The 12,115-nt window shown below is 58.6% G+C and overlaps 4 protein-coding genes across 4 annotated transcripts; 3 read left to right on the top strand and 1 right to left on the bottom strand.

The window, feature by feature from the left end:
* Positions 1–75: 75 nt before the first annotated feature.
* Positions 76–1,776, bottom strand: SDRG_08535 (NAK protein kinase). Its single transcript, XM_008614427.1, has 11 exons — positions 1,576–1,776; positions 1,386–1,529; positions 1,230–1,341; positions 1,143–1,180; positions 984–1,095; positions 811–941; positions 748–770; positions 654–701; positions 523–602; positions 381–475; positions 76–329 (listed from the first exon to the last, which is right to left on the bottom strand). Exons 1-11 carry the CDS (start codon positions 1,740–1,742, stop codon positions 254–256), a joined length of 1,026 nt encoding a protein of 341 aa, XP_008612649.1. The 5' UTR covers positions 1,743–1,776; the 3' UTR covers positions 76–253.
* A 173-nt stretch (positions 1,777–1,949) lies between these two features.
* SDRG_08534 (hypothetical protein) lies at positions 1,950–6,217 on the top strand. Its single transcript, XM_008614426.1, has 24 exons — positions 1,950–2,149; positions 2,196–2,537; positions 2,586–2,742; positions 2,783–2,882; positions 2,930–3,023; positions 3,072–3,122; positions 3,165–3,282; positions 3,325–3,422; positions 3,467–3,556; positions 3,601–3,700; positions 3,746–3,864; positions 3,913–4,062; positions 4,108–4,259; positions 4,306–4,442; positions 4,486–4,549; positions 4,598–4,733; positions 4,781–4,884; positions 4,933–5,040; positions 5,088–5,151; positions 5,199–5,372; positions 5,415–5,559; positions 5,602–5,693; positions 5,736–5,876; positions 5,918–6,217. Exons 1-24 carry the CDS (start codon positions 1,958–1,960, stop codon positions 6,140–6,142), a joined length of 3,153 nt encoding a protein of 1,050 aa, XP_008612648.1. The 5' UTR covers positions 1,950–1,957; the 3' UTR covers positions 6,143–6,217.
* A 215-nt stretch (positions 6,218–6,432) lies between these two features.
* Positions 6,433–9,405, top strand: SDRG_08533 (hypothetical protein). The gene is made up of 7 exons (XM_008614425.1): positions 6,433–6,775; positions 6,817–6,940; positions 6,984–7,131; positions 7,180–8,083; positions 8,231–8,312; positions 8,354–8,607; positions 8,656–9,405. The coding sequence occupies exons 1-7, from the start codon at positions 6,489–6,491 to the stop codon at positions 9,275–9,277; spliced, it is 2,421 nt and encodes an 806-aa protein (XP_008612647.1). The 5' UTR covers positions 6,433–6,488; the 3' UTR covers positions 9,278–9,405.
* A 1,164-nt stretch (positions 9,406–10,569) lies between these two features.
* Positions 10,570–12,071, top strand: SDRG_08532 (hypothetical protein; the record flags this gene model as incomplete). Its single annotated transcript, XM_008614424.1, has 1 exon — positions 10,570–12,071. One exon carries the CDS (start codon positions 10,570–10,572, stop codon positions 12,019–12,021), a length of 1,452 nt encoding a protein of 483 aa, XP_008612646.1. The 3' UTR covers positions 12,022–12,071.
* Between the last annotated feature and the right edge of the window lie 44 nt (positions 12,072–12,115).

Genomic DNA, 12,115 nt, shown 5'->3' with positions numbered 1-12,115 from the left:
AATTGTCGGGTCAAGATGCGGGCCACTATAGCATGGCAACCGTTGGCTGGTGCTGCTAGGGATAGGGTACAGGACATCCGCCGCTTGCACTCATCTCCATTCCAAACTTGCGGTCCACTGAAGACGCGGTGTCGGGTCGACAGTAGGGGTCGAGTCCATGTTAATGGTACGACGGCAGTAACAAGACAAAAGTGTATGACGCCAAAACGAACGATCCGAAGACTCGGACTCGTAAGGCGGACAGATGTGACGCCTACGACGCGCGCTCGAGCCGCGCGAGGACGTCTTGCATGCTCGGCCGTTGGGCCGGATCGATCGTCAGCATCCACCTACGCGTGTCACCCATCGTATTCCGTTGCGACAAAGTATGAATGCTGTACGTGATGAGCTCCGTCACGAGCGGCGAGTAGATGGACTGCGACGGAAACTTGACGGCCCCCAGCACGCCGAGGTACGTGACTTCAATGACTTTGACCTGCACACGCTAATGAGATCCAAAGGTCGTCAAACACAGTCGCGTACGTGGCCAGCGTCCGAGATCGAGCACTCGTACGGCGAGTACCCAAACGCCATGCCGTACAGCAAGCAGCCCATGGCCCAGACTAGTCATCCGCACGACTCGATACAACCACAAGGTCATTGCTTTTGGGTACCGTCCGTGCGGCTCGTCAGCACGGCGCCAGTGGCCACATCGTAGAGCTCTAGCAATGCGCATGTTGCAAGCGGCAAGAAGCATACCGCGTCTACCTGGCGCGCGATAGGCCATCGAGCTACGTGGGTGTTGAGGATGCGATGGTCAATCCATCCTACCTGTGGATCGATGCTGTCTCTTGGGCTTTGAGCGCGTCGCCGCGGGTCGAGATCTTGATGTCGCCTTCGACAACCGAGCCAAAGTCCGTCAACAGCGGCTCCAGATCGTGGTTCAGCAGCACATTTTCCGGCTATACCACGCCAATAAGTCACGAATAAGAGCGTCGACGGACCTTGATGTCGCGATGGACGAGCGGCGGCTGTTGGCTGTGCAGAAACAAGACGGCGGTCGCGACCTTGGCAAAGATATCGAGAAGCGCCCGCTCGGGCATGTAGGTTTGCCGCCTAGCACACACCTGCGCTCACGCGTCTACGAAGGAGGACAAACATACGCGCGGTACGAGTCGATGTACTGTCGCAACGAGCCATTCTACACACGGGATTAAAGCGGTGACCAATGATGCCAACGAGAATGCTACCTCGACAAGCGGAAAGAGGAGGTAGTACGTGCTTTGGTCGGGCAGCGGCGAGTGCGTCACCGTGTAGTCGACGAGCGGCATCAAGTGCTTGTGACGACACTTCTTGTGGACGCTACGCAGAGCTGGAACGTGCACAGGAGGGCGCGGCGCACGTACCCCATCTCGTGCACGACGCCATGGCGCTGCTCGGTCGATTGACACATGACCTTCTTCATCGCGAGCCGCTCCAGCGTCTCCGTGTCGTGGACTTGGTAGACATACGAGAAGCCGCCTTCGGCAATTTCGTGGTCGATCACGACGCTACGCCACGCCATGAGACGCTTCGCTGGCAAGATACGCGGCGTACGATCGACCGCTCTGCATGACGATGGCCGCAGCGGCGCCAGGCAGCTGGAGCCCAAAGCAGCTAAAGAGGCGCGAGGCCACCTGGAGCGGCGCGGCCGTCACGAGCGCGCAGACGGTCTGGCGCGGAGCGATGGGAAAGGCCATGTAGGGGCCGCCGGCGTCTGCCATCTTCTTGTTCGTCGAATCTCCCGTTGCGTCGCGCGCTGATTGGTCGGTCCATGACGGCTTTCGATTTTTAAAAAGCGTTAACAAGCGCTCTTTTTCTATCCGGCACCATTGATATTCATTGGCAGAGGTCCTGTCGTATTGCATACTGGAAGCGGATTGGCGAAAAGACGCAATCAAATCAGGCCAATCCAAAGCGGCGAAAGATCCACTGCGCGATGGACGGCCTCCTCCTCGAGACCGAGGGCGTCATCAAGGACATGGTCGCGTCGGCCAAGCGCCTCGACTGCATGATCCAGACGCTGTACAACGCCGAGCATGCGCTCGATGACGCTGTCGATCTGCACCCAAAAGAAGACGTCGTGCTGCCCGCAGTGGCGCCCACAGACGACGCGGCGGCCTTCTTCGAGGTACGACACCGTGATGTGCATGTACGCGCATCACTCGCTATACTAGGCCATGCACACCGCATTGCAGCAACACGCCGAGGGCCTGCGCTTCCCGGTCGCGCCACTGCTAGCGCCATCGGCGACGACCGACGCCGTCAGCGACAAGGTCGTGTACCGTATGAACGATACGCCACTGCCCAAGACGTCGACGGCGCTCTTCCTCGAGAAGGCCACAGCACTGCTCCACGCCGTCGACTGCACGCTGTCGCCATCGATGGTCGCAACCTATGTCGCGCGTCTCGTCGCACTGGGCCACGACCTCGAACCGTACTGTACGCTGGGCGGAGCCACATGCTTTCCAACGTCGCTGCCCGGGGTCGTGTGGAGAACGGGCATCCTCATCGCGCGCGTATACGTCCTTATGCAAGCTCTCAGCAGGTGGCGATCGCAGACGTAGGTGCGCGCTGAGGTGTCGCTCGCAGATCATGTGTGGGGGTTTCGGCTGCATGTCGGCGTCGAAGGCATCTTGCGCGCCCGCATCGGCACCACGCAAGGCCCTGCGATCCCCGTCTACTTGGAGTGCGACCTCGTCGACCCGCACTATCTAAATACTGGTACAACCCACCGGAGAGATGCAAGTAGTGACTCATACAGAGCCGGGCGTGCGCAACCTGTACATGACGCTACCATACGTCAAGCCCGCACTGCCAGTCGTGCAAGCAACAGCGACGTCCTCTCTGCGCAGCGTCATCGCGTACGCATCCATATCTTTGGCCTGCACATCCACGCTGCGTCTGGTAGGAGCCAACGCCCGACGCCCGATATGGTCAAAGTGACGTGGCAGGCTGACGTGGCAGATGCAAGCTCCCGCGTGCAGCTTTCGTTTGATGCGACCGTACACCCTCGTTATGCCGTATGGAGAAGTACATGGCGTGTGATCTAGCCCTTCCTTCGCGCCCGCATCGTCGAGTCGGCGTGCAGCCATGTCCACGCGGTATGGCTGTGCGAATGAGCTTTGATGCGATCGGCGTTGTAGCTCTTTCGAAGCGACGTGGGCCTTCTCTACTCGATGGGGAAAGGCGCCGACGGTGCGCTCGGCCATGGAGCGTTTACTGACCTGCACCACCCCGCGCCGATCGAGAGCTTTTACGAGCGTACGCACACCCGCCTCGTTTCCTAGCTCATGGCGGCGGTAGAGCCCGAGGCGATAGTTCTTATTGCGCGCATCGCCGCCGCCAGCGACCCGGCGGCCGCGCACGCAGCCCACTCGTTGGCAGTGACGACGACAGGCGCTGTATGGGCGTCGATGCAAGCGCGTTCGTGCGACAGATCGCGTAGGTCTACTCATGGGGCGTCCCCACAGCCTCCGGGACGCTGAGCAAGCAAGGGCACCGTAGCGACCTTCCGACCCGCGTCGTCTCCCTCGACGTACGCGTTTCATCTGACATCTTTTGATCATGACTGTGGTATAGGGTCCGTGTACGCGAGTGGCGGCCGGTGCTGGCTTTAGCCTGGCGCTGACCGAGACAGGACATGTGTTTTCGTGGGGCAAATGGCTCCACGGCCGCCTCGGTACGTGCCATCGATGTGCAGTAGCTCTAGTGTCGCCCTTTGTAGGGCTGGGTCCGACGCCGCCGGCTCTTGGCCGAAAGACGCTTGCAAACAAGCCCATTCTGCAGCAGTATCAGCTGTCGCCGGCACGCGTGACCGACTTGGGAGACGTTGTCGTCACCGAGGTGCGAGTTGGAAGCTGGTTCTATGGTCTGTAGTGTATGGATATACAGATTGCGTGCGGCCAAGCGCACGCGATGGCCATTGCTAGCAGCGGCCAACTCTACGCGTGGGGTCGAAACTTGCATGGTCAACTCGGCCTCGGGCACTGCCACGACCAATGTGTCCCGCAGTCCGTCGCCATCACGGCCGAAGCGTCGTCCGTAGGCCCTCGTACGTTGGACTACCGTTGAATAGCTTGGGGGTAGGGCTACTCGGACGCGGTGGCGCTGGGGGTCACGGCCATCGCGTGCGGCGACATGCTCTCGATCGCCGTCGACGGCCACGGCCACGTGTGGACGTGGGGGGCTGGCACATGCGGCCACCAACTCCCGTCCCTCGTGCGAGAAAACGGTCTGCGGTACGCCTCCGCCGCTGCAACGGGAGGTCACATATATGCGAATTAGGTCGGACCTCGTGGCGTGGCCGTGGTTGTATCCCCAGCGCATGCTCCAGCTGCCGCCGACGATTGTGGACGTGGCGGCCGGCGATCGTCACTACCACGTGCGCACGCACACGGGCGACGTCTACACGTGGCAGTTTGGTAGTTGACCTATCGCATTTGTATCGTTCATACCATGGACTAGAGGCGGCGGTCCCGATGCTCGAGGCCAAGTGGGGCACGATCGAAGCCATCGCAGGCGGTGGCAGGTGCATCGATCCTCGCTGCGGCCCTTCTTTTTAACCTATTTTTTGTAGCGGGTCGGTGCTTGTCTCAGGCCTTTCGTTTCTCGCTCAAGACATGGCGCGACTCTGGCTGCAGTGCAAGCATATGGATGACTCCGGCGACGTCATCTTGCTTGTGTCCGGCCGACGCATCGCCGCCCATCAGCTCGTAGATTGCTCAGTCCCATACCTTTGCGTGACTAAGGGTATCCCAAGGTGCTTGCGACGCGCTGCGACGTCCTGCGCGCGCGCTTGGTCGACGAACGTCAAGCGCGCGAGGCCACAAACCATTGCCTGGAGCTCGTCCTCTACGACTTGCGGTCTGTGGTCGATGCTACCATCCCAAGTGCTAGTGTAAAATGGCGTAGGTACGACGTGTGCCTCGTCGTGCTCGAGTACCTCTACACGGACGCTCTCTTGACGCGTCTGGATCCCGCGTCGTCCCTTCCGCGGGACTTGCTCGCTGCTGCGAGAATGTACGAGCCGTCGATCCAGTGTGATTTCTCCTACAATCGACAACTAGACTCCACTTGCCGCACCTTGAGAGTCTTTGCCAGCCGTACGTGGTCGATGTCGCGCCACGTGCCGTACGCCTCGTGGTCTCGTGCATCGTTGGCTGTGACGATCTCCTTAGGTTATCAGCTCGTATGCGACAGACTTTGTCGGCGCCCTCGGCAGCTTTGTGTGGTCCGACGTCATCTTGGTCGCTGACGGCGAGCGTATCTACGCCCACAAGTGCATCTTGGCGGCTCGAAGCGACTACTTTCGGGGCCTCTTGGCGTCGTCCTTGCGCGACGCAAGCCTCGATGTACATGATCAACACGAGACGTTTTCATAGCGATGGGGGTAGGAGCTGTCGGTGGACGTGCGGTTCGAGACGCTCCGCCGGGTCCTCGACTTTGTCTACTCGGGCGTGTTGCCACCAAGTGCTTCCGATGCAATCCTCTTGGACGACCTCATTGCCGCCGACCGCCTGGGTATCGCACGGCTCAAAGGTACGGCGTTTGTCTTTGGAGTGGAACAGCGAGTTTCGGTAGCGCTGACCGAGGCGCGGCTTGTCGTGACGTTGGCAAACTGCCTTGACGTGCTCGTCACCGCCGACATGGTGACGGCGCCCGTCCTCCGCGAGGTTTCTCCCATCTCTGCGGTCGAATATATATATATTGAATAGGCTGCGGTGATTTTTGTCTTGGAGAACCTTTGCGTGCTGGCGGGTGCGCCGTCGTTTCTGCAGCTCGTGCAAGAGTACCCGACCTTGATGCACGAGATCATCCACCACCCGTCGCGCACAACCGAGCGCTGGGCGTGGCGGGTACCGATCGTTCACTCTGTCTCTTGACGTATCGGGTGTAGGAGTACGAAGGGCTCGTGACGCGCGAGAGTGCCGAGAAGAGCAGCGAATGGAAGGACGATGTCGATTTTCCGCTGCTACCGCTCGTCTTCTTGGCGGCCGTCGCGCTCGCTTATGCCTTTGTCGCTGGTGAACTGCCTCGGGCCGAGACCTACATGCCGCTCTACAACGGCGCGTTGCTGCTTCTCGTCGGCCTTTTTGCCGCCTACAAACTCCAGACGACTTGAGATCCTTGTTGCATCTGTGCACACAACGTCTTTGCTACTAGTACAGTAAATTGTATTGGTTCCATTGGTGTAAGATGGCATCGCTTCGACGGGTTGATGGATAGAAGGCATGCGCTGAGGACGAGCAAGTATCCCTCGGCCCCTCCGTACTCCTACATCCGATTCGTTACTAGATAGATAGATAGATAGATAGATAGATAGATAGATAGATAGATAGATAGATAGATAGATAGATGGTCGATTTGGATTCGTGTTTATCATGGTGTTGGAGTCAGTCTGGGTGGACGCAACTAGGGGTAGGGTACGACGTTCGAAGATTGTGCAACCGTTCGCAGTCGTGGCGACGATGCTCCGGGCCAAGTCGAATGCGTTCATCACCAAGACGCGCAAGGCGATGGTCGCGCCGGGCGACGTCGTGGCGCAGCAGCAAAAGATCCTCGAGGAGGTCGAGATCTTTGCGGCGGTCAAGAGCAACAACATCTCGCGGGCGCTGTCGCAGCTGCGCGCGTGCCCCGACGACTACCACCGCCGCGACACGGTCGGCGCGACGCCATTGCACATTGCGTTCCTGTACCAGCACGTGGAGCTCGGCCAAACGCTCGTGCTCACCGACCTGGCGCGCGCGACCGCCGTGTACGTTCTTCGATGGACAAGGAGGTGGCAACGGTCTGTAGGTACGAAGGCAGCTCGCCCGACGACCCATCTCCGTACCAAGGCGAAAACATCCTGCACATTGCAATCGTCCAGCGCAACTTTGGCTTGATCCAGTGGCTCGCAACTACCGTGCCCGACCTGCTGGTGAACGACACGAGAGGCTTCCGTGTACGACGCGCGTGCGTAGGACGCCGAGACAACCGGCGATTTCTTCGCTCCGAGCAAGCCGTGCTACTTTGGTGGCACGCCCTTGCTCTTTGCTCTCGCGTCGCGGCAGCTCGTCGCGGCCGCTTGCATCCTCGAGGTCGCGCATGCCCAGCCACCCGACTCGAAAGGTATTCGTTGCTCTTTCCACAAATATGACAAGTTGTACATGGTGCTAGCGTACAAGACGACTATTTTTATGGCCGATTCATACGGTAACAATGCTCTCCACCTCGCGGTCGTCCACAACGCGCCCGACGTCTTTGACTTTGCGATCGCGCACGCGATCCGGCGCTTGTGGCAGCCGGACGACGCGCCGTTGCCGACGCTCGCAGTCTTTCTCAAGACGGCGCAAGGCGACATGGCGGATATCTTTGTGCGCTTCTTGCGCCGCCCGAACCACGAAGGCTTGACGCCGCTGGCGCTGGCGGCGGCGCTCGGCCGACGGGAGATGTTTGAGCATATGCTCCGGGCGACGACAACCATCGCGTGGGTCTACGGGCCGATCACGGCCAAGATGCTGCCGCTTCAGGAGCTCGAGGAGAAGTGCTATACGCAGAGCCGCATCAAGACAGCGCTCGAGTGTCTCTGCTCGTCCGCCGACCTCACCGCGTGCATGCCACCCCACTTGCGCCATAAAGTACTCACCGCCCGCCTCAACATGCTCGGGATTTACGAAGTCAAGACGCTTCTCGACAAGAAGTGGAAGTTTGTCGGCCGCCCCATGTTCTTTCGGGCGTGTGTTCGCCACGTGTGCTTTTTGATTTGGATTGCGGTCTCGACGTTGCTCACACCGCACTACCGCGGCAGTGTGATGGCGGCCATGGCTCGCAATGGTGCCCAGACCGTCTGCCACATCATTTTGGAATTCGGGGTCGTCCTCGTCGCGCTCTATGAGTTTGGGATTGAGATCCGACGCCTCGTGGGAGGTGTTCAAGACTACCTCAACGAAACCGGCGCCGCCAAGCTCGACAACATCCTCGGTTTGACCTTTGGCATGGCCATTACATGCGCCATCTTTTGCCGCCTCGCGGGGGCCTTTGAAGTCGAAGACCTCTTTGTCGGGTTTGCCTGCCTCAACCAGTATGTTGTTGCTGATGTTGCTCGTATTTTCGTGGATTTTCGAATTTGTATTGTGTATTTTTCCTGTTTTTTCATATTTTTCATGTTTTTTCGCATTTTTCATGGTTTTCATATTTTCCAACTTGGCTTGCCCTAATCAACGCGTAGGTTCCTCTACATGTTCTTCTTCATGATGGGCTTTCGGTGCACGGGGCCGTTTGTCGTTATGCTCTTGCGCATGCTGACGCAGGTTGACAACTTCCATCTACCCCAACCCTAAGGATATCGTAGGACTTTTTCCGGTTTGCGGCCGTCTACGTGTGGATTCTTCTCGGTGTGAGCATGAATTTATACGTGATCCTCGACGACCGCAACGGCTTTGACCACCTCGTCACGCGCACAAAAGCGCTGCTCCTCGCAGCCTTCTGCAACACGTTCGACTACGCGGTGTACGAAGCGTCGGACCTCTCGTTTGTCGCGCAGTGCCTCATCGTCACGTACCTGGTTGTCGTCGTCATCGTGCTCTTGAACCTTCTCATCGCCATGTACAAACTGTTGGCTGAGCTCAAACCCTCCGAATGAAGTATGCGTAGGATGGGCAACACGTACGACAACATCCTCGAAGCCTCGGAGCAGCGGTGGTACGCCGAGCGCGTCAACATCATGTGCAGCATGGAGCAGACCTTGAACGTCCGCCAAGTGCGCGAGAATCGAAAAAAATACGCGGTCGAGCTGGTCAAAGCCATGGCGATGGAGCCGGCGCCCGTGCGGCCGCGCCGCCAGAGCCTCGTCAAGATACTCGCCGAGCTCAAGCACGCCAAGCATGCGATGGACACGTCGGACGGCGAGCGCTTCCTCCAAGTCGAGCTCGTCTGCAACGACAAGTGGCTCGAAGACGACCCGACGCTGGCACCGGTCCTTGCCGACCCAGCACAAGCCAAGCTGCCGCCCATTCTCGACAACGACGGCGACGACAGCGACGACGAGCCGCAGCGCACCCGGACGGAGCCAACCGAGGCTGAAGACCGGAACGTCCATGTCGCAAAGATGCTTGACGCACTCGAGGCCAGCGTCAACGAGCTCGCGCACGAGCCCACGAAACGAGTCCCGTTGGCGCCGCTCACGCCGCGTCGACAGGCGCAGATCGACCATATTCAAGGCACTTTGGCCGACCTCCGCGCCATGCTTCAGAAAACAACAGCGGCCCACGCTTAAAGCATAGCATGCCTATGCGTGCACTCGACGACGACTGCTTCGGGAGCCATGATGACGCTACTCGTACCTCGCGGGCGCATTCTGTCTTAGCAAAAGAAGGCTCGTTTTGACGCAAAACGACTTTGCCGTTGAGTCCTCAGGGTCGTTGGGTACAGTGGATGTCTCTTCGATCGCTGCTTCACCCAAGCTCTATTCGGCGATGGAGGACTGTGTGGGCTAGTAGTAGGGCCTAATATTTGTGCAGCAGGAAAGGAAGCGCTAGGTCGGACCTCCTTTCCTGTGCTTTCCTGGGGTACGACGAATTGATATTATTTTTGGCGTCCGAGTTTGCTACCAAATACATCTCTCGGATAGCTTTCAAGCCCGACGATTTCATTGAATTCGTCGAGCATTGCCTGAGGCATTTCTTGAAGAATGCAAAGAGTGGTGCTCGGTGTCGTGCTCGCACGAGAGGCTGCCACGTACTACACGTGGTAAAGAGCCAGCGTTGGACAAATTTGGAGTGGTTGATGCACTGCGTTTTGCGAATACCAACGTCGAAGGGTGCTAGAAGTATACATTGGGACATTGTACCGAGAGAAGACTGAACGAAAATCTACAACAACGACTGCAGTCGCTCGTAGGATCCGGGACAAAGATGCATGAAAACTTGATGTCTCGAGGGGCCATCGGTCCAGTCCTCTTGCATACCGACTGCAACATCATCAGGTTGATACTTGCGTTCTCTTCTTTTGGCGCCCCACACGTCGATGACGTCGCGAAGAATGTTCGATGAGATCTTGAAGCCACGTCGTTTGGAGACTGTATCAATGTCCTCGACTGGGTGTCCTTTCCGTCAGCTTGCACACAACCTTTTGTACATACAATTCCCAAGTTGTGTCAGAAGGCAACAAGATCCGGTTCGGGACAACCCGACAACATGGACTGTGCGTTGACGCCGCCTGTTTTTTGTTTTGATCGTGCACAGTACTTGGGGTGATAGGGCCTTGGGTGCATTGGCGCAGCCCCCGGATCGAAGGTGTTGATGCGTCGAGTACAGAGATCCGCGAATTGCAATATGTAATTCGTACCTTCACCGAGCTCGACAGCAACGCCCGTCGCCGCGAGGCGTCGTGCTGTTGCCACGACATCCGGTGCGACCGACGCATGGATCCGGATAAAACATACGTGGCGCCACGTGGTGCAAAAGGCAAAGTCGCGCATCGATTGATGTTGCTGGCTCCTCGTACCCACTTGAGCGATCTTTGGTGCCCCAAGCTATTCATTCTCCATTTTCTCTAGTAAGCACCAGCATGGCCTTCTTGACGGGTGAAGACCTCCGCATTTGCTTTTCTCTCTTCTGCTGCGTCTACGGCATTGGCACGCTCGGCATGCCCGGCAACTATGCGCGCGCCGGGTACCTCTGGGCGACCATCGCGCTCCTCTTCATGGCCAGCGTCAATGTATACGCAACGTGGTGCATCTCCAAGGTCATGCTCGTCGCGCCCAAGCACGTCAAGACGTACGGCGACATTGGTCACTGGTGCATGGGCGGCTTTGGCCGCTGGGCGACCGTGATTTCGCAAATGGCCGTGTGCACGATGGTACCGATTGTGTTTTTGGTGCTTGGCGGCACGCTTCTCACGGTGCTCTTTCCCGACTCGTACTCGGCTGAGACGTGGATCATCGTCATGGGCCTCACCGTCCTTCCGGTCTGCCTCGTCCCGACTATGAAGGAGGGCGCGGGCATGGCGGCGGCCGGCTGCCTCGGCACGATCTTTGCCGACACGGTTGCGCTCTACCTCCTCGTGACCAACATGAACACCAACAACATTGCGAATCTCTCGCCGCCGTCGCCCGCCTTGAGTTTTGACTCGATCACAACAGTCTTTGGCAATTTGGCGCTTGCGTACGGCGCCGGCGTCGTTATCCCAACTCTCCAGCGCGAGCATTCGGACCCGACGCGCATGCCGCGCATCATCGTTGTGACGCTCGTCCTTGTCTCGTGCTGCTTTCTCGCGGTCTCGATCAGCGGTGTCTCGACCGTCGGGTGCCAAATTCCTGGCAACCTCCTCTTTGCTGTCGCGGGCTCGTCGCTCGGCTTCCACGCGTCCCGTGGCGGCGTCATTCTCACGTTCCTCGCCATGCAGATGCACATTACGATCGCGTTCTCGGTGGTCATGTTCCCCGCCTTCTTCATCGCCGAACGGCTCGTGCTCGGGCTTCACAAGGCGCAGTTTGCATTGGCCGAAGCACCCATGAGCGTCGCGGTCGTCGGCGAAAGCTACCGCAACTTGGACCCGAAGGTCGACGGCATGCTCGAGTCCAACGACCACGACGACGGCGCCGACGCGTACAAGGCCCCGGGCGCGTACCGCAAAGCGGCGCTCGTCCGCATCGTCATGATCGTCATCTGCATCGTCGTCGCGATCGCGTTCAAGGACCACTTTGGCGACCTCTTGGACTTCGTCGGCGCGTCGTCAACGGCCATGTGCTGCATGATTTTGCCCATCGCGTTCTACCTCAAGACATTTGGCCCGACGCTCGGCATGCCCGAGAAGGCATTTGCGGTCATTTGCATCCTTGTGTCTCTTGCGCTCTCGATTTACGTGTCCATCAAGACGGGCAAGGCCCTCTTCTCGGGCCACGTTGCGGACCCCAGCATCAAGTTTCCCAGCTGCCCGGCCGAGTACCAAAAGGTCGTGTACACCAACACGACGTACTACGCGACCGCGCACCGCGCCCTCCTCGCGCGCTACACCTAAGATAGCGTCGTTGGGCTCTCTTGACTGTCAATTTGAATCGTGTTTACTGTGTTTAATGTATCGCTTTTGTCCTACAAACCGACGCAGTGGTGGG

This window comes from Saprolegnia diclina, assembly GCF_000281045.1.
Source record: "Saprolegnia diclina VS20 unplaced genomic scaffold supercont1.26, whole genome shotgun sequence".
Classification (NCBI taxonomy): domain Eukaryota; phylum Oomycota; class Saprolegniomycetes; order Saprolegniales; family Saprolegniaceae; genus Saprolegnia; species Saprolegnia diclina.
Note: the sequence above shows the minus strand (reverse complement) of the source record. Positions and strands in the feature narration are given on the sequence as shown.

What these genes read in the sequence shown, in the direction of transcription:
- SDRG_08534 (XM_008614426.1), top strand. Translation starts at nt 1,958, where the DNA reads ATGGACGGCCTCCTCCTCGAGACCGAGGGCGTCATCAAGGACATGGTC. An exon ending in CAGTGACGACGACAGGCGCT is followed by an intron (nt 3,423 to 3,466) that starts GTATGGGCGTCG and finishes CAGATCGCGTAG; the next exon opens with GTCTACTCATGGGGCGTCCC. An exon ending in GTGCGAGAAAACGGTCTGCG is followed by an intron (nt 4,260 to 4,305) that starts GTACGCCTCCGC and finishes TATGCGAATTAG; the next exon opens with GTCGGACCTCGTGGCGTGGC.
- SDRG_08533 (XM_008614425.1), top strand. Translation starts at nt 6,489, where the DNA reads ATGCTCCGGGCCAAGTCGAATGCGTTCATCACCAAGACGCGCAAGGCG. An exon ending in CTACCGTGCCCGACCTGCTG is followed by an intron (nt 6,941 to 6,983) that starts GTGAACGACACG and finishes GCGCGTGCGTAG; the next exon opens with GACGCCGAGACAACCGGCGA. An exon ending in CCAGCCACCCGACTCGAAAG is followed by an intron (nt 7,132 to 7,179) that starts GTATTCGTTGCT and finishes ACATGGTGCTAG; the next exon opens with CGTACAAGACGACTATTTTT.
- SDRG_08535 (XM_008614427.1), bottom strand. Translation starts at nt 1,742, where the DNA reads ATGGCAGACGCCGGCGGCCCCTACATGGCCTTTCCCATCGCTCCGCGC. An exon ending in TCCTCTTTCCGCTTGTCGAG is followed by an intron (nt 1,181 to 1,229) that starts GTAGCATTCTCG and finishes TCCCGTGTGTAG; the next exon opens with AATGGCTCGTTGCGACAGTA. An exon ending in GATGGCCTATCGCGCGCCAG is followed by an intron (nt 702 to 747) that starts GTAGACGCGGTA and finishes GCGCATTGCTAG; the next exon opens with AGCTCTACGATGTGGCCACT.